A 25,733-nucleotide genomic window follows, 5' to 3' on the forward strand; every position below is an offset into this window, starting at 1 on the left:
AGTGAGGGCCGCCCAGCCGATGGCAGGTTGGCTTGGTTTGGCCAGGCCACGCAACTTCCCCAAACCCAGCTATTTCCTGTATCTCGGGCCCCTGGCCGCCTGGCCACGGGGCACAATCCCGCTACACATCTCTGCCTGTGCCTTAGCTTCCGGCTACGGGGGAGGGGGGAGGGGCAGGGTGTCCTTCAGCTGGTCCTCAGGACACACAGCCAATGCCCCCTGGCGTCCTCTTGATGAGGATGGAAGGTTGGAGACGAGATCAGTCCTCCCCTCCCCTCCTCTCTGTGCCCATTTGTTGGGGGCTTCTGGGGAGCTTCCTTGCGTGGCTCACCCCAAGATGCAGGGGCTCACACAGGCTAGAGCCTCAGACCTTAACAGACACCGTTGGAATAGAAAAAAAGGCAGTTAGTCTAATTTTTGAATGCTGTGTGGCTTTGGGAAAGTCACTTGACATCTCTGGCCTCAGTGCCCTCATGTTTGAATGGGAGTTTGCTGTCCATCTCTATTAAAACCTCACTCTATCAGTTCACTGGGGATCTGACAAAGAGTGACAAAAGCCATAAAGAAATCTGGTCTCCCAAGAAAAGCCGACAACCTCGAAGGTGGGTAACTCCTTCCTCAGTCCTCTGTGGCTCCCTGCATCTGCTCTCATCCTCTCTAGGTCCTGATCCTGTACTCCCCTGCCCAAACCCTGCAGGCTTCCCCAGTCCAGAATAAGTCCCTGCTCCTGGGTGCAACATTCAAGACTCTGTTAGTACCGGGGACCAAGCCCAACTCACGCTGCCCCGGGCTTTCTTCTGACTTCACTCAAGCAAGCCCTCAGCAGCTCAGCCTCAGAGGAAGGCCAGAGGCAAAGACAGAGAGAGATTTATTGCAGAATTTGATTCCTGAGTCCAAGCATGCCCAAAGCCAGAAATCTCTGAATTTTTCATTTATGTGAGCCAAGCTATACCACAGCCACCTTTTTTTTTTTTTTTTTTAATTAAGTTGGCTCCCACAAGTTTCTGTTACTTGCAACCATCTCCTATCCTGCAAATGCCCTTCTTGGCTGAAGCAAGCCCAGGTGGGCTTACGGCCAAAGGACCTTAATGAATGCAAAGGCTCCACGATCCAGGCCCCATACTTCGCTAGGCTGCCATCCCCACACGCAGCCACACTGACCCACCTCCCCCGACTCCTCTCCCTGCCTCCACAGGGGCCCTCTGCGTCCTTTCCCCCTTTGCTTACCACTGTCCCCTCATCCTTCCAGCTCAGCTTGGTGAAAGGTTCCCCAGGAAGCCTTTGCTGACTATAGGGATCTCTGGGACTTTCCTTATCGTGGTGCTGGCCATGGGCTACGATAATCACTTGTAGATCTGTCTTCTCCCACCCCAGACTGTGGGTGACTGGAGGCACATCTGACCCATTATGGTCACCCCTGGTACCCAGCTCAGGACCTGGTTCTGGGCAAGCACTCTCCAAGGGATTGGACTTCACACCTGCTCTGGGGAGACATCAGGGCACTTATGTGTCTGTGACTTGTGATCAGAAACAGGACTGGGTCAAGACACTGCAGCTGGACATGGCCCCTGTGAGTCTCTGGACTGAATGAATCCATGCATGTGTGTGTGCGTGTGTGTGTGCACGTGAACGTTTTGTGGGAAACGTGGGCAGCACTCCCAGCCCTGCCTATGCCACATTTTAAGAACCACATCAGCCAAAGTGAAGCGTGGTGCTGCTTTATTCAAACTTCTTCCCCGTCCCATACAAAGCAATTAAATGAGGAGGTGCTGGCGGGGAGCCCCCCCCCACAGACCCCAGAGAGCCTAACTCCATAGCCCTGTTATCTCCACCTCGGGATCAGGCCCCTGGAGAACCCCAGCCTGCAGGGAAACAGACGAAAGAGGGCGTGTGGGAACCCAACCTTCCCATCTACCACCACCGCCACGAGAGCCCGTGGCAGGGTCTGAGCCCACAAAGAGTTCCCCTGCTTTGACCGAACCAACACGTGGATTTAGTCTAGCCCCCAGATCTGCCTGATGTCAGGGCTAACTTGCTGTGTAAGCACAAGCATTGGGCAGGACAAAAGGGCCTCGGCCCAGACTGGTGACAGAGGGGCCACCACTGGGGGCTGGTGGCAGCTCACTGCCGGGGACAACTGTGCCTGAGGCCGCCCTTGTCACAGGCCCCATTGCCGCGGGAGGATGCCGGCCACCTGTGGCCGACTGTTACTGATGACTGTCTTCAGCAAAATGACTGTGTGTTTGTTTGTCGGGGGACAGTTCGGTGGTGGGAACAACTGTTATCTCCTGGACGTAGCTGTCGGATGACGTTGGGCAAGTGCGAGGATTTTCATTTGAACTAACAATTACGCAGCCCCTCGGAAGTACTGGATGGATCCAAGTGGGCAGCCGGTTACTGGACTCAATGGAAGAGAATGATTTGGGGCTCATTTGATTTTTATTGTTATTATTGAATTTCATCCGTGCTTTGAATCGACTGGTGGTTGGCTGTCTGTAATTGTTGAAACCAGAAATTGGACGTAGGTGTTTGGTGGGGAGGACCCGGGGACGATGACTTGGCCGCATGGCCGTGTGAAGGGACAACTGTCTAAAACCAATGCAATGGATGGCAACTTTCCCCCACAACTGGTTCCCTGCACTGAGAAGCGTGCTTTTCATTTGTCAGCCACGTGGTTCCACAGGTCAAGTTCCACGTCCTTTAACCAAACCCACTGGGCTAAGAATGACAAATGGTTTAAACAGACGCTGGGGCCGATCACAATAAGCCAAGGACTATTGGACCGAATTTCCAAGAGACTCAAGGAGTCCTTCAGTCTGAAGTTGACCCAGTTGTGAGCCTCTCCCAGGCCCCACGGGAAAAGCAGACCAGCGAGGGGGACACAAGCAGGTTGTCCCGAAGTCAGCCGGGTGATTCAACCCGGGACCACAGGGGCCACCAAAGCAGAGAAGCAGATTACGAGACAGCTCCACTCCTCCCAGCACAGAGGCTGGGGCCTGGCGGGTGTCACACTTCCGAGTAGGGAGGCGGTGCTGGGCTCCCATCCGGACTCTTGTATGGTAGAGACACCGCTTCCTCGTAGGATGGCAGGACCACCTGTGAGCAAGAGAGATGGGAGCTGAGGACTGGCCAGAAGGAACCAGGATCCCAACCTGGAGTCAAGAGGCTCCAGCCCCAACCTCTGACAAAATGGATGATGGTGATACCAGCACGCCTTGGGGACTTCCTACGCTAGACACGGCATGCCCGAGACAGGTGCACTGTCTATTCCTACAGGGGACAGACTTCTCTCTGCCTGCCCAGCTTCAAGTCCCCGTGTGGTGTTAACGAAGCACCATTTTCTCCAGGAGAACCTTTTCCATCCACATGCTTTCAGAAGACTTGGTCCCACTCCTCAGATCCAGAGTGGGACATGTGACCTCAGTGTGGTCACTCAGAGAAGAATTTCGTCCTCCCTGGCTAACATCATTGATTTGGGGATAGCTTGTGAGCCAAGCTGGTCCCTCAGGCATGCTCCTGGGCCTTTCTGTGGGGGTTGCTAAGAGGGTGGGGGATGTCGGCCTAGGGGTTTTGGCAGTCACTTTGCCACCATGAGGAAAGCAGAGTCAAGAGATGGAGAGGATGAGGTCACACCCAGGTGACCAGCCTCATAGCCAGCCTCTGTGAGTCAGACCTACATTGGACCTTCAAGTTCTGGGAACTAATAAATTCCTTTTTTTCACATAAGTCAGATTGAGTTGGGTTTCTGCCACTTGCAACCAAAAGGGTCTTGACTAATACAATCCCCATTTTATAGATGAGGAAAGTGACACCAAAAATTTAAACCAGCTGCCCTTTTCCCATGATGTATTCAATGAGCTACTTCTAAGTGTACCTCATCCCTCCACCTAGAAGGTCCCTTCCCTTTCCCAGCTAACTTGTATCAACTGAGAGTCTAAGACTTGGACAAGAATCACCCATTCCAGGAAGCCTTCCCTGATACCCCAGATGAAGCCAGGTACCTCCTCAATGTTCCCCTTTCCCCCATACTTCACACTGCGTTGCTATCAGAGCTCTGTGTCTGGATTTCTTGTGGGTTCTACAGTCCCCTAGGATGGGGTGGCATCTGTTTTCTTTGTACCCTCACGGTTGGATGCAAAGCAAACAATGAGGCAGAAAATGGTGAATGCATGAATGAAGGAATAAATCCTAGACTATCAGAGCCAGAAGAGATCTCCACATTTCTTCTGGTCCAATCATCTCACAAGGGGAGAAACCGCAACCCAGGAAGGGAGAGAGACCTGCCCTTGGGGACACAGGGAGTGGCAAGGCTGAGACTTGATCCCCCACCGGGCTGACCTTCTGTAGCATCTTGGAGCCGTTCCTCTCCTCGGCCAAGTTCACGTACTTCATGAATTTGTAGCATCTCCACACACACTTGAACATGTAGACCTGGAGAAAGAGCCAGATCGGACGATGCTTTGCTGACCGTCCTCGCTGCCCCGGCAGGCCTGGGACAGATGCGGGCACTTCCTGGGCAGCCCCAGCTCAACCCAGAAGGTGACATCTGGCTACTGCACTCAGCTCCCTGTCCCGGAGCAGGGTTACCTCACCTGCTGGTCCCGGGTGTTCTGAGTATAGTGCTTTCAACCCCCCCAACGACCTCGTGCAGAAGGGGGCTTTGGGGGACTTCTGGGCCCCCCTCCAGCCTCCCTGGCAATGGTCCTGCAAATTGTTCTTCTCTACCCCATTGGGGCTAGAAGCTCACCACCTCCTGAGATGGTCGGTGATGTAAGCAACTGCTTTCTCTTAGCAGTGGTTGTAAGTAAGGGGGGGATTTTCAGGGTGGGGAGGGAGGCCCCCAGGGGCCTGTCAAAGGAACAATAACCTATATAGGTCTCTGCCCCCAGTGCCTCCTAAGAAATAAGGGTAGGCCCTGTCTTCTGAGATTTCTCTTATCTTATGGAACCCCATGATGGAAACTTAAGAGGCAGGAATAAATAAAATGAATTATAATGAATTATAAAAGATGGAAGTAGGAGGCAGGTGAGGGAGGGTGACCAGTGAGACAGAGTGAGGAAGAGAGAAAACTTCCCCCAAAGGCGGAGAAAGAACTGGAGGGGCGAAGGAGACAGAGCTGTGTGCTGGGCCCTGGGGACTATACAGGATGTCAAACCACCACCCCCCCACCCCACCCCACACTGGCTCCTTGAATCCTTCAGGAAAGTTCTCACTGAACTTCACTGAAGCCCTTGGGCTAGGCCCATCCTTTGAGGATGGCTCAGAGGAGGGAATTTCCTCCTCTGATTGGGAGGAAATGCACCCCAGTATCAGGGGTGCTTGTCTCTGAGTGGTGGTGGGTCATGAGCTGATTCCCTTCTTCCTGCTCATCTGTAGTTTCCAAATTTCTACAGTGATCCTACTTTACTTTCACAATCAGAAAAGAACACTCTTGAAAGCCTTTCCTTCTGCTGAATTGACATCAGCCTCCCCGGAGCTTTGGGACACAGCCTCCAGGCCTGGCCTCTAGAATCCCCATGAGGGTCCTTTTGGTATTTGAAAACCCCTTGAGTCATCTCTTTCCAAGCTGAATTGCCCTGGTTTCCTTGACTCCCTCAGATGGAAGAGTGTTCTTACCTCTCCTCCCTCCTGGTTGTGTGGCTATTAACACTCTACAGTTTGTCATCTCTCTCTAAGAATGGGGGACCTGACATGGGACTCTATCTTCTGGGCTTGACCACCTCAGAGAGGAATTAAACTATTCCCCTCCCTCCTTCATACGACCAAACCTCTAGTAATGTGACCTCAGGACCCATCTTTACTTTGGTGCCTGAATCTTATAAATCTGTGACAGGGGCAAAGCAATATTAATTCTGTCCCTTTCACAGATGAGACCCAAAGCCCAGAGAGAAGTGACTCAGAAGGCAACAAAACAGCTAGCAAGGGGAGAGCTGGGACTCACATTCAAGATTTTCTGAATCTGATTTCAGACAGAACAGCTCCTCCTTCCCTGGATCAGGGCCTGTCTGGGTTACACAGTAAGTCCCTGACACTCGAACGCAGTGGTCTTCCCTGTGGCCCCTTCCCCCTCAATGCAGTGTCCCCAAGGATCCCAAGTGAGGTCCAAGGAGCTGGTGGGGGAAGGTTGGAGGAAGGAGCCAAGAGCAAGGAGGGCAGCAGCAGGAGACAGTGGAAGACTTCCCTGCCTCCTAACAGTCTGGCATGGGAGGGCCTGGGCAATGCGGGCTCCCCACCCTCCCCAGGGCCGTGTCGGGGGGCCTCTCACCTTCAGGATGAGGACGATGATGAAGGTGATGGAGAAAATGATCATCATCTTGATAAACTGGCTGTAAGCCACACCCTCCTGGCTCGGGAGGTAATTCTGCAACAGATTTGGGAGCCGCATTAGTGCTTCTGCCCACAAGGAACCCTTCCAGGGTCCACTCATGGAAGAATGAGATCATGTGGTACAACCACTGTCCCGGCTGACCCCTACCAGGGCCCTAAGAGACAGGCACTCCCTACCATCAGTCCCCCGAGGCAGGCGAGTAAACCAAGGGAAGCAGGTGCAGTGGCTACCCGCCCAGTTGGCTCTTCCCTGGCTGGAACCCCCCGGCCCCCAGCAGCCACAGGCCCGTCTCTAGAGGCTAGGCTCACTGACAGAACCACCCTGTCCCCACACATGTGTGGGGCACGCCACAGCCACGCCAGCCAGCCATCTTGGGAATGGCCCTTCCAGAGCTAGTCAAGCCCTTGGCGTCCACAGCCCCATCCCCATCTCAGGGGCGGGAGGGACCTCATGAGAGATGCTGAGTGCAAACGACCCAGATGAGCCACTCCCAGATTCCTGGCTCTCAGCAGCTGTGAGATGGCAGTTGTGCATGGTTTCAAGTCACTAGGTTTGGGGACAATATGTTAGACCACTATAAAAAATGAATATTATTTTTTTCCCTTAGAGAGAGTCTTTATTATGTTTATCTGAGTGTGTGTGTGTGTGTGTGTGTGTGTGTGTGTGTGTATTATCACGGACATCCTTAATTTCTTCAACTCAGATATCTCATTGATTCAAGAATCTCATCATGCCTGAAGAGTATATGTAGAATTAAAGCCTGAACTTCACAGAATCATTTACTCTATTGCCACAATGATTTCTAAGGTCGAGAATGAGATTGAGGATTGTGTTCTGTTTCTGTTACGCTTATCCACACTTTGGAGTGAAATACTAAATCCAACATTAAACCAAAACATGGGATTATACAAAAGATGATGCGAAAATGCAAATTCTCAAAATTCGAAATTTCGGAATTCGGAATTTCGAAAATGCAAAAGGTCCCTACCTGAACAGTGACATTCTTTTGCAAGGCTGACGTGTGGGAACAAGTTATCCAGGTAACACGTGAGACTGGAAATCACCCATCCTGTCATATCAGAATACTTTTGTAGTTTTTCATGTATTGTATGTGCGGTTACACTGATAATCACACCAGGGATAATTATATCCTTTAGTGGTGTTAATTTGGGGGATTTGCAAAACTCTGAGGACGCATCTTTATAAAAGCCAGGCTACTTTATCATTGATCAAGGGTTGTAGAGAAAGGACCTGGGGCAGTCATCTGGTCCTCTTTAGTTATACGGGGTAGTGTCCTAAAATCACGCAGAGAAGTCTCAAGGGCCATCTTGAGATGTGTTGAGTGTCCCCTTTCTCCATGAATTTTTTAAAAAAATGAATATTATTTCTGCGATGCAATTCACACCACAAGGTTCCCTCTGGGATCAGGCAAGGCCGTCCCTGAAGTCACAGGTCGGCCTGCTTCTTCCCTTAGTCTCAGGCGCTCCTCCCTCTCCTTTTCGAGGGTCTTCCTGAGAGCTCTCCCTCAGTCAGGTGCTCACACAAGAACCCTCTCCCCGGGCTCCACCTCTAAGGAACCCAGCCTAAGCACCAAGGCACAGAGAGGAAGCAGCTCGCTCAAGGGTACAGAGCCAGTGATGGGGGCGGGCCCCCAGCCCACACTCACCATGTGGTTCATGGCCTTGAAGTTGAGATAGGTGGGTACTTCCATGTAGGAACTGCAGAGGGTCAGGATGCTCAGGCAAAAGTCGAGCAGCTGCAGGGTCATCAGTGGGACCTTGGAGGGGCCCTTGAGGGCAAAGGCAGGAAGGAGACAAACCAGCAATGAAGCCCTAAGCCAGAGGTCCCTGTGCTGTTTGACACAGTCAGCCAGAGACATCGGGGAATTTCTAACCCACAGGACCCAGAAAGAAACGGATGCCCATTGTTGAGACATCCCGCCGAGGGCTGGCAGCGGGACCTGGGCTCCAACCAGGGTCTCTTGATGCCCAGACCAGAACCAGCAATTCAATCTCTTCCAGGACAACAGTTAGAGAAATTCTGAAAAGTAACTTTCAGGGAGCTGAGGCAGGGATCAACACCTCCATCGTGGACATCTCCCCTATGGATGTTCATCGTTGGCTTTAATAAACTTTATCTTCCTTCTCTCCACTTGGTTACAGAGGAGGGACAAAGCGGGGTCTGGGCACGGAAGTGGGCATGTGCCCTTTCCTGCTGTGTAAACTCAGACGGCTGGTATTGGCCAAGTCCCCACAACGTGCTGCCTGCCCTGTATACACTGTCCTCTCTTAATGCCCCCAACACATGGGGATGGGGAACCCTCACAGGCGCATTTTACAGAGAAAGAAAGCTGACCTGATTTGATGGGGTTTGGGCTCATCAACAAGGGAGGGCCCAGGGGACAGAGCCCCTGCCACCTCCCCAGGCTGGCCGGCTGTGGGATGTGGAGCAGGGCTGGGTACTCACCACCCAGCTGCTCCTGGAGGTGAAGTTGAGGAAGGCGGGCAGCTCAATGTAGGAGCCCAGCAGGGTGAGCAGACACAACAGGTAGTCCATGATTTGCAGGGACAGGAAGGGCAGCAGGTACTTCTCCCGGTTCTAGAAGATAGGCTCAGCACGATCAGGGAGTCCCCCACAGCCTGATGTCCCCATGTGCCTCCCCCCAACCTCATCGGAAGCTCCCTTCCGTCCCTGGGTAATATGGCCCTCTCCCAAATCCTCCCCTCCTGACTGGGCCGAGGTCATTCCCAGTGGACCCACATCCCTTCCCCTGAAGGAGGTTCTGGGATGCGGAGAATGTAAGACCCAGACCCTGAATGCCAGGCTTCTTGGTGTCCCCGGAGACACAGAGATAAGTGCCCCTGGGCCTCCAGAAGCAGCCAGGACAGCCTTCAAGAACCCAGCCAGGAAGGACTTTGTGTCCATTTTACAGATGGGAACATGTCAGAGAGGACTTCCTGGAGGTGGGGACGCTGAGGCTTGATCTGGAAAGAACCACGAAGGAAACGGGGAGGGTATTGGAGACAGAAGGGCCAACATATGCAAAGGTCCAGTGAGGGGGAGGGAAGGCCCACACGGCTTTGGTGGTGGGACCCTCCTCTGTGTGGACCGCTCTTGGGGTGTTTGGTCACGGTCAGAGGCCCTTGGTGGCTGACACTGAAGGTCCTCTCCTTCAACTTCAAGCAAGGGACGACTGTGACCAGTGTGAGTGCTCATGAACCCACCCTTGGGGACAAAATCACAGAAGGGTGGTTTTGTGGTTTCTCAGGTGGCTGTCTAAAATCACTCAGGAGGCAGCCGAAAGAGCCAAGACTCAGTCTCAGGGCCTTCTAGAATCCTGGTCCACTTTCCTAGCTGGATCACACCCGGCTCTGCACAAGGTACAATCGCTCCCTGGGGCACAGAAGGATGCCGTTGGCTCAGGGAGCGATGGGGGCAGTGCGGGCAAGGGGCATATATTCCAAACAGCTCCCCCTCCTTCCTTGCCCCACGCTGCTGGCTTGTGAGTGCCGGGCCACCAGCTCCTCAGAGAGGACACTCTTGCTGGATCCTGCTTCGGTGGCTGTGTGGTGAGGCCCTGGCTTCCTGCCCCCTGGGGGCCAAGGGACAGCCCGGTTCCTCTTCACAAAAGCCTGAGCCACAGCCTCTCTCTCTCTCTCTCACAGGCTAGCTGGGTGGAACTGAGCTGACACATCTACCTCCCCTAGTCTGGTTCCTCTCCCTGATTACGAAACCCACTGCTCTCTCCCCTCCCCACGCCTTGAAATGACCCTTCCTCTTCTCACTCATGTGTGTCACCAGCTGGTATGACCGAAGTGTCCATGTACCTGACCCTACACCTGGGGGGTCTGCGTCGAAGTCTGGTATGGAAACGAGGCTTTCCAAACTGCAAGCGAGCGTAAAAATCTCTAGGGTGCAGGGCGAAGGGTGGGGGGGTCTCCCAAAACACCCGCCTCCCACCCTCTTGGTGGCCATTGCTGCCCACCCAGCAAGTGTGGATGGGGGTGGGCAGGAGGGTAGCTGGAGCTCCTGGCCAGCCCCCAGGCCCTGATTCTCATTCCCCTCCCCTACAAACCCTCACCTTGACCACTCCGATCAGCAGGCTCAAGCTGATGGCAAAGAGCATGGTGATGAGCAGGAAGCTGGAGACCAGGTTAGCTGGAAGGCAAGGAGGGCAGTGAAGAGTTCCGAGGTGACCCCAGGAACCCCAGGCGGGTTCCAAGGACCACATTTTGGGAACCAGGTGTGGCGGCTGTGCCAGTGAGGAGCGAGCTCAGCCCCTGCCCTCCTGCTGCTCTCAGTCTTGGGGGACTATGGAGACAGCAAAAGAGCATTTGGGGTAATATGGGACGCAGGGTGGGAGAGTGGCCCGGGGCCTGCGTTAGCCAGGGAGAGGCCGGGGAAGGCTTCTCAGGAGGTAGCCCGTGAGCTGAGTGACCGGGAGTCCAAGCAACTGAGATGGGGCTGAGCTCGGTGTGGTCTGCACAGTAGAAGCAGGGAGCAAGGGGGTGCTGCAACCCAGAGCCAGAGAGGCCAGTGGGGGCGGGATCCCACCGTGGGGAGTTTCTGTCTCATTCCAGGGTGGTGGGCAGCCACTGACAGATGTCATCAGGGCAGTCCTGCTGTCACCTTCCTAAGGCAGTTGGGTTTGCAAAGCACTTTCCTCTCTGTTCTCACACCTAGAGACTTGGGTGGAGACAGGTCTCTGCTTGCAGAGGAAAGACCTGTGGCTCAGAAGGAAAGAGGCAGGGCAACTAACCCCAGCCCGTCTGCCCAGAGCCAGGGCCCCTCTCTGCACCTGCTCTCCCCACACCTGCCCCTCCCACTCCAGAGTCCCAAGGACCTACCGAGCCGGAGGTAGCCCTTCTGCCACACCTTGCAGGTCGCCTTGCCATGGACCACCTCCACTGAGTGCTCGATGAACAGCAATACACTCATGATCTGGGGGCAGACAGAACGTCCATCAGTGGGGCCTGCACAGATCCACCCTGCTCCCTCCCCCCAGAAGGCTGGGTCTATGGAGCATCCTGAATCAAGTGTGGCCTGTACACATAGACGGCTCAAGCTTTCTTCCTTTTCCCAGCTATGTGAGCTTGGCCAAGCTGCTCAGCCTCTCTGCGCCTCAGTTTTCCCATCTGTAAAATGAGGCTAGTGCCTATAGCTACCTAAGAAGAGTGAGTGAGGACATCCCAGGACAACACTTAGAACCACACCTGGTTCTCAATGAAACAATAACTGTGACTACTGAAGGTCAAGTTTGGAGGGGGAGCGTCTGAGGGCTCCTACCAGTAACTGGGTCCCTCTTCTGCACCCCTTTTACCACAACGGGCTTTGGGCATTTCAGGATCTTGGTCAGAGTTTCTGGGCAGCATAGAGCTCTAGATCCTTGGAATTAACCACAGAGGCATGGCAGCACCGGACCCGTGACTCCCCAGGGAGCCCTGCCAATTCCATCCCCCATGGCCCCTCAATGTCTCCATCTGCAAAATGCAGGTACTATAATACCTGCTTCGTAGGGTCATAGTGGGGCAGGGTGGAATCATTCACTTAAAGTAGCTCTGCTCACTATAATGATTGCTGTTATCCTCCCTGGAAGGTAGGTTCCAGGCAGGGAAGGCTTATGTCTCTCTTGTTCACTGGTCTAGCTATTATGTTGGATGGATGGATGAATGGATGGATGGATGGACGGACGATGAATATACCCTATCCAAATCTGACAGACCTTAGTGTTGTGGCCCTGGTGACAACAGGAGTCTAGCCACATATTTGAAAAGACCTCGGAAGTCACCTTGCCTGTGCCCTCTGCCATCAGACACAGGACTCCTTTAAGTACATCCAGCCAGGGGAACTCCCAGTCTTCTGTGTGTCCACCTCCTTGCAGCAAGCCTTCTGCCCTTCCCCCACCACTGCACTCCCACAATTCTCCAGGCACCGTCTGACTGCGCTGAGAATCACAAGACTATCTCCTTCCTTGCAGTGGATGCCCTACCTCTTTTAATACAGCCGAAGTTTACATTGGCTTTCTGGGTGGCCCTGCACTAGTAACTCGTGCTTAGCTGACAGGCAACAAAATACCCACCATCTGTTTTCCCCTTGCTCACTGTGTGAGGGTTTTTTAGCTCAGACACGGGTCTCAATTTGTCTTCCTGCCATGTTACATTCTGCTCAGGGGGCACAAAGGGACGGCACGGAAGAGTGATGAAGAGCTGAGCTCCGGAGCAGAGAGAGATGGAGCTGAATCTGGGTCCATATGTGACCTTGGGCAAGTCATTTCACGTCTCTGAGTTTTCTCATCTGGAAACTGGCAATCACTGGATTTAGTAAGGAATAAATTGTATTGTGTTTATAAAGCACTGAGCCCGGGGCCTGCAGTGAGCGTTCAGCAAACACAATCTGCTTTTGGCTCCTGTGAGCTTATAGGGGGTCGTGGAACGGACCAAGAGCAGGGTGCCGGGGGGTGGACAGCGAGCTCGATCTAGCTGCCCCATCTACCTGGTGCAGGGTAAACCAAAAATGCTCTGTTTCACCAAAAAGTTTGAGATCAGCCCCAAGGGGAAGGCAGATGCTGTGGGGGCTGTGGCTGGCACCCACAGGAAATAGCCGCAAAAGAGAAAAACCACTTCCTTAGCCCCTGAAGCCTGAGGCTCCAGCCCCTCTCTTCCCCAATTTCACCTTTAATGAGGGAAGGAGGGAGGGAGGCAGATGACAGGTCCATCCAGGACAGAACAGGACACCCTGTGAGGAATTGAGCTCCCCATCCCTGGGGGTGTGTGAGCAGAGCACCAATAAGATGCAGCTGCGCTTAGAAGGGCACATGAGTATCTACCAGGTGTGGCAAGAGAAGATTCTGGAAGTCCCATGAATCCAGAATTGTTGGAGATCTGGAACGAAGCTCAGAATCAGACAATCCCAAGCTCCCAGCTGCTTGGAAGGGTCTCTGCCCACTTATCTTCTAAGCACCCTCTGTTTGTTTGATAAGCTCGGCTTGCCCAAGGACATATGGCAAGTTGCGGACACCGTGGAGACTGGAGTCCAAGTCCCCCAGGGGTGTCCTGGTGTCTTTGCACACACCCCACTCCCTGAAACACCTCAGAGCCCCCGCTAACCGGTACCCCAGAGTGTGCGGGTATTTTGATCATGCACCTATTATCAGTAAAACCTTTTGAACTCACTCCTCTATATTTCTTTCTTTCAAAATTATATGCGTGTGCTACTGTTCTGTTATTACCAACATCATCACACACACACACACACCCAGAAGTTACTAAAGAACGTAGTTGAAAAATGGGTCCTCCTGGGGTCCCCCGCCATCATCTCAGGCATCACCCCCCTTTGGAGACCATTGCTAACCCACAGCTGTCCGCAACCCCTAAATTCGGGCCCTAAACGTCTCTCACAGCCCTGCCACAGCACCTGTGATCCTGCCATTAGCATCCCAGCTACCCCCACCCACCCACCCCACCGTATCCCATGACCCTGAGCAAGGGAGGGAAGGGGAGGGACCCCGGTACACCCTGACTAAGGTGCGCTGCCCTCACGTCCCAGTGATCCTCCCACAACAAGCCAAGGGACTATTGTGAATACTCCCACCCCCATTTCACAGACCAGGGAAGCAAGGCTCAGAGAGGTCCAGTGACTTGTCTGTGGCCTCCAGCTGGTAATGGGTAGAGCCAGGATTCAAGCCCAGGCCAACAAGTCCTAGATTTGACACCTTCCGCTATCCTTCCAGCGCCTCCCAGCCTCTGGCCTCTGCCCGATGCCTGCCCCCCTTCCCTGCTCCCATGCCACTGCCCTGGCTGAGTGAGACGAGCACCACGCCCTCCTCCCCCCACAGCTTGTTCCCAGGGCAGCAGGGACAAGAAATCATCCTCCTTTTGTACAAACCACTTGCGTTTAAAACCAAGCTCAGCCTTTCCTCCATTTCTACCCTCCCGACAGTCCTGGAAGGGGAGAGAGAGATTTCTGTTCCCATTGGCCAGATGAGAACCCTGAGGCCCGTAGAAGGCAGCCACCAGCCCCAAGTCTCAGAGCCAGGCAACCTCAGCATCAGCTTCAGACCCTCTGCTGGCCCCCTAACCTTTGGCAGAAGACACCAGCCTCAATCCAGGAGAAAGATAGGAGTCTCGCCTCCCTAGGAGATGGGATGGAAAGTTGCTGACGTTTTTTGAGTACCTATTGTGTGCTCAGACCTGCACACACAGGCTTACATCACAGTCTCCCAAAACCTTGCAAGAAAAGCACTATTTCCCCCATTTTACAGATGAGAAAACAGAGGCTCAGAGAGGAGAAGTCACATGGCCCAGCAGGCATCCGAACCCTGGAGCTCCACCCAGGGCTGAGTGGTCTTGCCAACCAACTTCCCACCCTCCCCAGGCAGCTCTGGACACCACTACCACCACCCCTGCTCAGGACCCGGCAGCTGGGACACGAGATCACCCTCTGCCTCCCAGCTGTGTAACCTTGGCCAGTTCCCAGTTTGGCCCCATCTTCAGTTTACCTGCTCTGGTCAATGAGGACAAACACTCCTGTTTGCACCCAGGGCCGCTGGGATGATTGAACTCCTGCAAACCATGCCCTCTCACCTCTAGGGCCCCCAGGGTGGCCCGCCCGGAGACGCACCTTGCACATCAGAAGGCCCTCACCGCTCCACCCATGTCCCTGACCAAGAGCCTTTGTAGTTCTGGGAAACTAACTGGCTCACCTACAGTGCATGCTGGGAGAGGCCCGGAGCCCACCAGCATCTGGATGTCCCAGGGCCCAGGCCCTCACCTACCTCTCGCCCCACACCCCACCCCTTTCAGGACCCACCAGGACAAAGAGCTGCCTTCTCCTGTGATCCACGACCTCTGGGGACAGGACAGGGCTCTTTTCCTCCCACAAGCCGGGGAGACAGCAGCCACTCACCCCCCTCTCCTCCAGCACAGCATCTCTCTCTGCCTTCCCTCTGCAGCATCGAGGTCATGCAGAGTAGAGCTAGGGTATATGGGTCAGGTGGTCCCGGGCCCGACCCAAGCTCTGTGCCCCTGAGCAAGCCACTAACCTCTCGGAGCCTGTCTCCTTGTCTGGGGAATGGGGACAATAACCAGACCTGCCTCGTAGGGCTGCTGTCAGGTCAAAGGACAAGCTAGCATGGAGCCAGGCATACAGCTTGTGCTCCATAAACGAACACGTTGGTCAGGATTCATTAATCTGCATAGATATTCGTTCACTCCTTCTGTTTGTTCATCTGGTAAATACTCTTGGAGCACATACTGGCTCCAGGCTCTGTCCAGAGAAGCCACTGACCCTGGCCTGGCCTGCAGGTGTCGTGGACCCTGGGGAAACCACAGGCCACCAGTGTGTTCAGTGCCACAACAAAGGACACGAGGAGGATCATGGGTCCCTGATGAAGGAGTGATCACCACCATCTGGAAGACTCAGGGAGGGTTTCACAAATAGGAAAAGTCCGAGCAGGGTTTTGAGGGATAAGTAGGAGTTTCTCAACAGAGAAGAGAAAAAAAGCATTCCAGGAAGAAAGAACACCATATGCAAAGGCCCAGAGGCTGGGAGGGCAGCTCCAGGAAAACCCACAGGCAGGAATGCCTCTCCCTGAGGGAGGGAATGTTCCCAGTGTGCCACTGAGCCCCAGGACAGCGCAGTGACCAGCCCAGGTTCACGTGGGAAGTCTACTGCAGAACCAGAATCAGCCTCAGTCCTGACACGGAGTCAGGGCTCAGGCAACAAGACCACATCCGTGGTGGCCAGGCTCAGCCCAGCCCGCCATCACCGCTGCTCTCCATTCCTCTTTTGTACCTCTTCCCTCTGCTTCTTCCCGGTTTCGGTTCCCATTCCCATCCCCAACCCGTCCCTTCTCTCTCAATAACACGCACAACTTCCCAGAGCTCGGCAATGGGGCAAGTGGCCAGGAAGTCAGGACAATGCCTGTGGGTTTGCCTGGTGGTTCTGAGGAGAAGCCAACAGCTTGAATGAACTAGAGGCGGCAAAATCATGGTAGGTGGGAGACACGGGGGCACCCGTGAATATGGCCAGGGCCACAACAGCGGCGATGCCCCAGCTGAGTGTGATGGACAAAATGTTGGCCCGGCGGGGCTGATGGGGGCGACCGTGCTGGGAGGTGGGGGCCCATCATGTGGCTGGGTTGGGACATCATGTGGCAGTGAACATTTTGATGACAGGGGCAGCAATAATAGAGGTGACCATGGCTGTGACTGGGTAACAGACAAAAGGTGATAGACAGAACCCCAGTGGGCATGCTGGGAAGCCATGATGGACTGCCTTGATAATCTGGCCATGACATTGCTGGTGATGTTGGCAGTAACATCTTGATATGACAACCACGACGACAATCATGGCGGTGGTGACACGAAATCCCCAATTCTAGGGCTCAAACACCACTCTCCAGTCCAAGGAGGTGGGCTCACCCTCTCTGACCTCTGGGGGCTCAGGACCCACCATCTCAGAAGAAGGTGGGCAGAGCCCCACCCTCTGAGATGCCAGGGGGTCCCCTTTACAGAGACCCGCTCCTCGGTGAGCACCTACCAGGTGCCAGCCAATGCAGGACCCTTTCTGAGCCTTCCACTTTATTTGCTCCTGGCAAATCTACCAGGCCAGATGGTCCCTCCACTTACACGGGAGGAGAGCGGTGGGCGGGGGTGGGGGGGGTTGGTTGCTGAATGTGACTTGGCAGAGGTTGCACAAGGAGCCAGGCCTGGGCATGTCCTCAACCCTTCCCCAACAGATAATGCAGTTTGCAAAATGGGAAGTGGGTCCCCAATGCACACACCCCTTCCTGCCCCTCTCCCTTTTCAGGGCCACCCCACCCTGACCCTGTGTCCTCTGGCTCTGGTGACCTAGCGACCCAAGGGTGGCAGCACATTTAAACCATTATCATCACCCTCGTCATCATCACACCCTCGCTGAAAATCATCACACCCTGTTTTCCCTGGGGACCCTGGGCTTGGGGGGTGGGGGGACAGGATAAGAGAAGAGAACCAGACACACGAGCGTCAAGAGGAAACTCTCCTCCCCCAGCCCCTTCTCACCAGCCCATACTTCCTGCAGACACTTATGAAGGCCGGGGCGGGGCGGGGTGGGGGGGCGGCATTCCCTCACAGCATTATCTCCCCAGCCAACCCTAGGTACCATCTGCCCGGCCCTCTTGGAGGAGTCCGGGCTCTGCTGCCGCCCGGGGCCAGGCTGCCCTGCCCTGCCCCAGAGCCGGCTCTCCTCCCCAACCCCCCACCAAGGCTGTTGCTCTGCTCTCCCCCCGCCCACCCCTGCCCCCTCCACTCTTCACTGACCCCTCCACCCGGCCAGGTTGCCTCTCTGGGCCTCAGTTCCCTCATCTGTGGAACAGAGGGAAGGATCCCCTGCCTCATGAGGCGGTCACAAGGAGCAGATGAGGTGACATGTATCTGCTACCAAAGACGGATCCACTCAGAAAGACAAACTGACCTACAGAAGTGCTTGTGTGTGGTCGGCGAACCACAAGACCCCCATGGCCACTCTAACTATAACCTCCCCAGACTAGAAGCAAGCCTCCGCAGAAGGACAGGCAAATACATGGTGATATATTCAAACAGTGAAGTACTGTGGTGGGCCTTTGGAGGGGCTCAGGGTCATTCTCCAGGTTTGGCCAAAGCCCCCATCATCCTCTACTTCCTGAGTATCTGGGGACACACCCTGCCTCCAAACTATTCTCATAAGCCATCAAACCCCTCTTTACCTTCTGAGCGAGGCCCCCCCCCCTCCCTTGAGGGCTACCGCTATCACGGGACGGGGCAGAGGCCAAGACCTCCTGGGGACAAAAAAAAAAAAGTCCTTCTCTCCCCATTGCTCCCCACTTTGCAGGTGAAACTGAGACACGTGGGCTCCACGTTTGGACGAGCCAGGACCCCTGGCTCTTAGAGGCAACGCTTACCCAGTCACCGCCAAGAGGCGCACCCTCCCCACGAGGTCCGGACCATGAGCCTGAGGCGGGGGCGGGGGGGCAGGGGGGGCTCTTCTTCTTCCTCCACCACAGGCTGCCAAGTTGACTGGCCCCTCCAAGCTTCTGTCCTCTCCTGCCGAATGGAGGCTCCCAGGTTTGCTGCCATTTGTGGGGGTGTTCGTGAGGTGCTGGGTGTGTCTCCACCTGGTTTCCTGCGAGTCTCAGAATGACCCTGCACGCTAGCGTCACTGACCCCCATTTGCCAGGGGAGGAAATTGAGGCTGGGGATGGGGGAGGGAGGCCCTGGGCTCACAGCAGGGCTGCGGGCTGGAAGGGCAGAGAACCAGCACCCACCCCTGCACAGCTTCATGCTCAGCTTCCTGCCTCATTAGGGCTTCAGGCCTCTGTGTCGCCTCCCCCCTCCCACCCCCCTCCCCAAAGAGACCAGCGCAGGCCTCGCAGCAAGCACAGAGTGAAGTCTGGGTTCCGGGTCTGCTGCCTTGGGCTCAAACTAAAAGCTTCATTTCCTGGGGGAGCTCAGTGTCAGGGTGGTGACTGAGAAGCATCAGACCCCCCCCCAGACTCTGCCCTCCAGTCATGGGGCCCAGTCTGAACAGGAGGACACCCTCCTCTCAGCTGGTGTCTCCCCGGCCTGGGGTCTGGCCTACCCTCTCCCACCTCACAGGGTGGAGACCTCCACCACTCAGCCCCCCCAGGCCTGGTGGCACAGGAAATGTTTCACTTTGCACCCAGGGGATCTAGCGCCCAGGCCGCAGTGGGTCCAGTGGGTCCAGCAGCCTCCACAAGTAGCTGTGTGGGCCTCCAACATTTTACAAGTTAGAAGGCAGGCTACATGTCCCAGAGTTGAGGAGCGTAACTCAGGCCCAACTGGGCCCCCTGGGCCGTGGCACTGGGGAGGAACCACAACTCCCCCACTACCCCTAGCGGCCTCTTCACACCTTCAGGAGGAGCACAGACCAAGGTCTTTCTGCCCCACATGGGGCATCAGGTGTGAAGGCAGAGGCCCTAACAGACTCTCATCTGGGACTTTCCCCACCTGGCAACTGGAGCCTATTTTTAGGCCCTAAACAGATGAGCTTTCAAAGGTGTGTCTGCTCCCCCATCCCGCTCTGGACCCCGGCTGGCAGCCCCTCACTCCAGCAGGGCCACAACAGCTCAATTCCTCAAAGCAGTCACCCTTGAGGCAGAGACTCCTAGCCCTGGGTAGCAGATGAGGAAACTGAGGCCCCGACGGCAAAAGGTGTCTGCTTACTCCGGGTCACATCACATGTTAGTGATGGAGACGGTGCTATGATTTTCAATCTCAAAATGGAACAGAAAGAAGAACCCCTGGGAGTCTGAGAAGGACAAATCAGGAGGGCTTCCTGGAAGAGGATGCTTCCTATGAGCTAGACCATAAAGCAGAAATGAAGACTGGGGGAGGGAAGGATCTCCCAGACAGGCAGGCCACCCCCAGTCCACGGGCCAGGTAAGGAATTCATTTGTTCACCCACTGGTTCATTCCCCACACCTGTGTAATGGAAAGGGTGCCCCCAGAAAAAAGCCGCTGTCTACCCTCTGGAGCCAGCCAGGAACCTTCCTGGCCCACTGCTTTCTCATCTCTAAAAGGAGAGGATTGGACCAAGCAGAGATCCATCCTCTGGGCTATGAAGCCTGAAAGAAATAAGGAACTCGGGACGCCTGGGTGGCTCAGTTGGTTAAGCAGCTGCCTTCAGCTCAGGTCATGATCCCAGGGTCCTGGGATCGAGTCCCACATCGGGCTCCTTGCTCGGCAGGGAGCCTGCTTCTCCCTCTGCCTCTGCCTGCCTCTTTGTCTGCCTGTGCTCGCTCGCTTTCTCTCCCTCTGTCTCTGACAAATAAATAAATAAAATCTTTTAAAAAAAAAAAGAAAGAAGGAACTCCATCCAGCCTCCCCCACTATACCTCACAGCCATCCCTCCCTAACCCCCAGCTCTAGGAACATCTCAGTCTTCCAAACATCACAGAGCCTCTTCCTCCCCTGAGGCTTTGCTCAGGTTGCTCCCTCCCCAGCAGCCCCAAGCACTGCTCATCCTTAGCACACCTCTGGCCTCCTCCAAGAAGCCGTTCCGGAATCCCCAGCCTCCACTCCAGGACTGGGCTCAGGCCCCCTCATCAGTGCGCCCGTGTCATCCACCATCACGCTTCTCCTTGAGCCCGGAGCCCCTGGAGGCACAGGCCACGGACGTGTCATGCCCAGACCCCAGCCCCGGGGCTCAGCACGGAAAAACGAAGTCATGTTGGAGAATTTATCTGCATTAAGAACAGGCTCTTTTACACAAGAGAGGTTCGCTTGACTTTCTTTGTTTTGCAATTTAAAAAGTAGCATGCTAGAGCAACCAGAAAAATAAAGCAGCCCTGGGTTATAACCCAAGGCATAAAATAAATAACCACGAGTTTCTACGGACGTAAATAAATACATCGTTTAGTTATAGAACAGATAAGGAGAACAAACCGATCTCCCATGAGAAATTCCACATTTCTCTAATATTAGGTAGCTCGTCTGCCCTCCAGAAGTAAGTCTCCACTCCTTCAGTGACGTTCTTCCAGAAAGGACAGTATGGGGTGGGGGACAGCGGGGAGAAACCCGACAAACACGACCTTGGCCGGGCGGTCAAGGTCACCATCAACGGTGATGAGACATGTCGGGAGTCCACACCTTTGATAGGATATGCTGAGAATGGCCCTTCACCTCTGCCGTCTCCCTCCCAAGAACACTTCTCCCGAGCCCAACCAAGAGAAAACTAAAAGTCCCTTTTGATGAGTATTTGACTAAATGTATGAGCAGTACTCCTCAAGACTGTCAAGGTCACCCAGAACGGGGAAAATCTGAGAAACTGTCCCAGCCAAGGGGAACCTGAGGAAGCATGAGGATTAAATGTAACATGGTACCCAGGATGGGATCCTGAGAGAGAAAAGAGATCCGAGGGAAAAGCTGAGAAAATCTGAATAAAGCCTGGGTTTGAGTCAGGGTCCTGATGGGTACTCCATGGTGACAAACATGCCATTCTAATGTAAGATGCTAGCCCCGGGGCGGGGGGAAACCAGGTGAGGAGCGAACAGAAACTCTACTGTGTTCACAAGAGTTCTGTGAATCCAAAACCATTCTAAAATTAAATTTCCTTTAAAAAGCAGTACACGCACTGAGCGCCTGGGTGGCTTGGTCCATTGAGTGACCGACTCTTGATTTCCGCTCCGGTCACGATCTCAGGGTCATGGGACCAAACCCCAAGTTGGGCTCCCTGCTCCTTGAAAAGCCAGTTTTGAGATTCTCTCTTCCTCTCCTTCTGTCCCTCCCCCTGCTCATACTATAAATAAATAAATAACATAAGCTTAAAAAAAAAAAAGTAGTTTATGCTCATTGTACCAAGTAGAGAGAATACAGGCATGTAGGAAAAATTAGAGTTTTCACAACCCTATTACCCAGAGATAGCCAGAGTTAGCCTCCTTCTCTCCTTGGCCTAAAGCAGGTGCAAGCTTTTCATCTGGGCAAGGCATTTTAATGCAATTCTAGGCAGCTTGGAGGGGAAAAGTCAGGGAAGGAGCTATTTCTGGGCAAAGGGGTCTTCTGGGGACTCACCCACTCCTGTCATTGGCTTAGGACGTACTTTGGGTTGCCAGACAAGCCAGGGCCAAAGAGGCCAATTTAAGAAAGGTCTCTGGGGGTCCTGGGTGACTCAGTAGGTTAAGCATCTGCCTTCGGCTCAGGTTATGATCTCAGAGACCTGGGATAGAGCCCCTCATCGGACTCCTTGCTCAGGGGGAATTCTGCTTTTCCCTCCTCTGCCTCTTCCTGCCTTATGCTCTCTCTCTCTCTCTCTTTCTCTCTCTCTCTCTCTCTCACTCTCTCTCTCAAATAAAATCTGTAAGAAAGAAAGAAAGAGAGAGAGAGAGAGAGAGAGAAAGGGGAAGGAAGGAAGAAAGGAAAGAAAGACAAGAAAGACGGAAGAAAAGAAAAGAAGTTCTCTGACTCCTTTACACATGCAAGTTTGAGTCAGAAATCACACGTGACCAAGGAAACCCTCTACACAAACCCAGCGGGACCTTGAGGGAGACCCTCCAGACCTTGGACACAAGAGGGTCCTCCCATAAGGAGGTCCCCCATGACCGATAAAGTGTAGCGCTGTCTGAGGATACCAAAGACCTAATTTAACCCTCCCCAGAGAGGCCAAGTCCAGGAATAGCTCTCAGTGTGCCGTTGTCATCCGTGACCGGCCCCAGATGATGACTGTCTGGGCCATCGACACATCTGGACAGCAGCTTCTCTTTTTCCATCCAGATGTTAGAGACCCTGCCAGCACACCTGCCACCCAGCCCCTCCCTGTCCTTTCTGGGAAGGAGCAGAGGCTTCTCCAGACCGTGATTCTCCATCATAACCAACCAAGGAGCCCAGAGAGGACTGCCCAGGCCGGGAGTCCAGCGTCCAGGCTTCCCCTCTGCTCTCACGCCTTCCGCTCTAGAACATCTCATGGTTCCCATGGTTCATGTTACAGACAGTGATCCTCAACTGGGAGTGATTTTGTCCCCAGTGGACATTCGACAATATCTGCAGATATTTTGGTGATCACAGCCCAGGGGTGCTGTCGGCGTCTTGTGGGTAGAGACCAACCATGATGGTAAACATTCTACAATGTGCAGCTCAGTCCCCACAACAGAGAATTCTCCAGGCCCAGATATCAGTAGTGTACTACCGTGAAGGCCTCAGCTTGCTCTCAGCCCGTACCACCTCCCTCGCCCCAAGCCGAAGCCTCTAAGTCGATCTGGGTAGTGTCCCTACACAAGCTGCCACCCATCGGTCTCTATACTTTGCACACCTGTTCCGCCCTGTCTGTACTCCCCACGAGAAAACTCTATGCCTCCACCAGCGTCACCACCTCCAAGAAGGCGTCCCTGATCACTTGCCCACACTTTCTCCAGCTCTTTGAGCGGGCACCAATGTCACTTCCCCACATAGAGGTGAGGACCTCAGACAGTGGGATCAAGAAGAAATCCCAACGAGGCACCTGGGGGACTCAGTTGTTGGGCATCTGCCTTTGACTCAGGTCATGATCCTAGGGTCCTGGGACCAAACCCCGCTTTGGGCTTCCTGCTTGTGGGAAGCCTGCTTCTCCCCCTCTCACTCCTCCTGCTTGTGTTCCCTCTCTCACTGTCTTGCTGTCTCTCTGCCAAATAAATAAATAAATAACATCTTTAAAAAAAAAAAGAAAGAAAGAAAAGAAACCTCAAGGGTGTCCAAGTCTGCACCGTGCGGGACAACGGCTAGCCCACATGGCTTGCGTATGGACTCGGTCTGGCCAGCGCGGGAATTTCTTTCCATCTTGAATCAGTCACCGATGCAGAAATACATCAGAAAATGCAGCATAAAAGCCTGTGTTTCCTGCTTCCCTAGGTGTCAGAAGAGCAGCTCCCGGGCCCACTACTCCTTGGTGGCAACAATCAGCAGAAGCCAGAGCCAACCCAGGATGGGACCCGCAGTTCAGCGCCGACCGTCTGTGCCACCGCCCTCCTTTCCGTGACCTGTCCAGCCCGCAAACAGGATGGAGTTAGAACCCCCAGGGCCAGTCCCCCGACGCCCTCCATCATTCTTCTAAAGGGAAAACTGAGACCCAAGAGAAAAAGTCATCCCAGATCATACAGCCAGTTAGTGGCAGAGCTGGGGTCAGGGCCCAGGGGCCCACTTTCCACAGGGACCCTCTGTGTCCATCTGTCCTTCAGAGAACATTCTGTTATCTCAGAGCTTAAAGAGCCCTAAGGATTGGGGGTGGGGACATCCAAGGTGCCCTTGCCATTTCTCAGGGTCACCCCTCTGGCAGGAGCCAGGCAAGATGGCCTCTGAGCAACTCCCCAAACCAACATTCCGGGGTCTGACAGCTCAACTCCGGCCCATGGCCGCGTACTGACGCACACTGAGAACAAACGCTTCCTCTGCGTCAGGCACTGCTCTGCACCTTGTAGATAAGAACTCCCTTGATGCTCTCAGCAGCCCTATCAGAGACATAGTACTATTTTCAGTGAGGAAACTGGGGTTCAGAGAGGTTAGGTAAGCGGCCCGAGGCCGCACAGCTAGGAAGCAGCGAGGCCAGGACTTGCACCCATGCGTGCACCAAGAGGCTGTGAGCTGACACCCCTCGGGAGGCTGTGCTCTGGCCACAGCCCTGCCTGACCTTCCCCGAAGCAGAAGGCAGGTGCAGCCAGGCTGAAGCAGGTCACAGACACCCACCACAGAATGCCAGATTTAGGCTAATTTTGAGGAAGCCCTTCTAGGCTCATGAGAAAACGGTTACCCACAGGCCCTGGGGGAGCTGGGTGTGGCTCAGAGGGGTACAGTGGGTGGGGGTGCAGGGAGATGGGTCTGGACAGAGACCCCAACCTTCACCCACCGACACAGAGCGGAGAGCCTCTGGCCCCAGGGGACTGGGGCTCACCCAGCATCTCCCTACATTCAGAGAAGATAGAGGCTCCATGCTGGGGCTGTACACACCAGCTTCCCAAGGGAAACCGCCAGGCCGCTTCTCCAGAGCGTGGGCCAGGCAAGCCGTCCTACCCTTCAGCACAAGATCGCAAATTTCCTTTGGTGGAGAGAAGGCCGTGGGGTGCCAGGCTACCAACCAGAGACTCCAGCCCCCTCACTCCCTGCTAGGGAGTCCCGCCTTCCTCCCCACCCAAAACGCCCAGGACCCCCACCGGGGAAGAAGCGGATCCAACTCCAGAAGCGGTCTGGTTCCTCAGACCTGCCTGCCTTCCACAGCCCCTTCCCAGCTGCTGTTGCATTGGAACCTTGTGGATGCTAAGTCATCCCATTTTATAGCAGCAGAAACTGAGCCTTGGGGGAAAACAGTGAGTTCCATTCACTTAGAAGGAGGCCCCTTCTCCCACCCCTGCTCCACCCCGGCTGTGGCTGCAGGGCCTCCTCCCCTGTTAGGCAGAGGGGGAGACTGAGGCCCAGAGCAAGGATGGGATTTGTTGGGGTCCCACTGAGAGGTGGTGGGTGGTGGTCCTCCCATGGTGTGGAGTTCTGTAGATGGGAGCCCTCTCATTTACACCCGTGCGTGCACACGTACACACACACACATACACGCATACACAGCCTCCCCATGCCTGCCTGCACACTCACCATGTGGTAGATGGCCAGCGCAGTGGTAGCAATGCGGACGTTAAAGCAGCAGCAGGTCTGGTGGACGGCAGGCGCACGGGGAGCCATGGTGCCGCAGTCCCCTGCTCCTAGGCACTGACAGGGAGAGCCCAGCGCCTGGAGCAGGGCAGAAAAGGGGAAGCTGCAAACTGCCCTCCTCACTTCCTTCCTGCCCCTCAGACAGGCAGGGGCCCCCACTCGTCACCATGGGGGCGGGGCAGCAGGGAAGGGCCACAGCCTGCCTCCAGAGCCCTGCAGCTGACCCACTGCCCACCCCCGGGGAGGAGGGCCTCCCTGGAGAAGGC

The 25,733-nt window shown here is 54.7% G+C and overlaps 1 protein-coding gene across 1 annotated transcript; it reads right to left on the reverse strand.

Annotated features, from left to right (window-relative positions):
* Positions 1-1,702: 1,702 nt before the first annotated feature.
* LAPTM5 (lysosomal protein transmembrane 5) lies at positions 1,703-25,582 on the reverse strand. The gene is made up of 8 exons (XM_044236349.1): positions 25,411-25,582; positions 11,176-11,269; positions 10,410-10,486; positions 8,795-8,926; positions 7,995-8,117; positions 6,266-6,361; positions 4,339-4,431; positions 1,703-3,096 (listed from the first exon to the last, which is right to left on the reverse strand). Exons 1-8 carry the CDS (start codon positions 25,495-25,497, stop codon positions 3,007-3,009), a joined length of 792 nt encoding a protein of 263 aa, XP_044092284.1. The 5' UTR covers positions 25,498-25,582; the 3' UTR covers positions 1,703-3,006.
* Between the last annotated feature and the right edge of the window lie 151 nt (positions 25,583-25,733).

This window comes from Neovison vison, chromosome 2, assembly GCF_020171115.1.
Source record: "Neovison vison isolate M4711 chromosome 2, ASM_NN_V1, whole genome shotgun sequence".
Lineage (NCBI taxonomy): Eukaryota > Metazoa > Chordata > Mammalia > Carnivora > Mustelidae > Neogale > Neogale vison.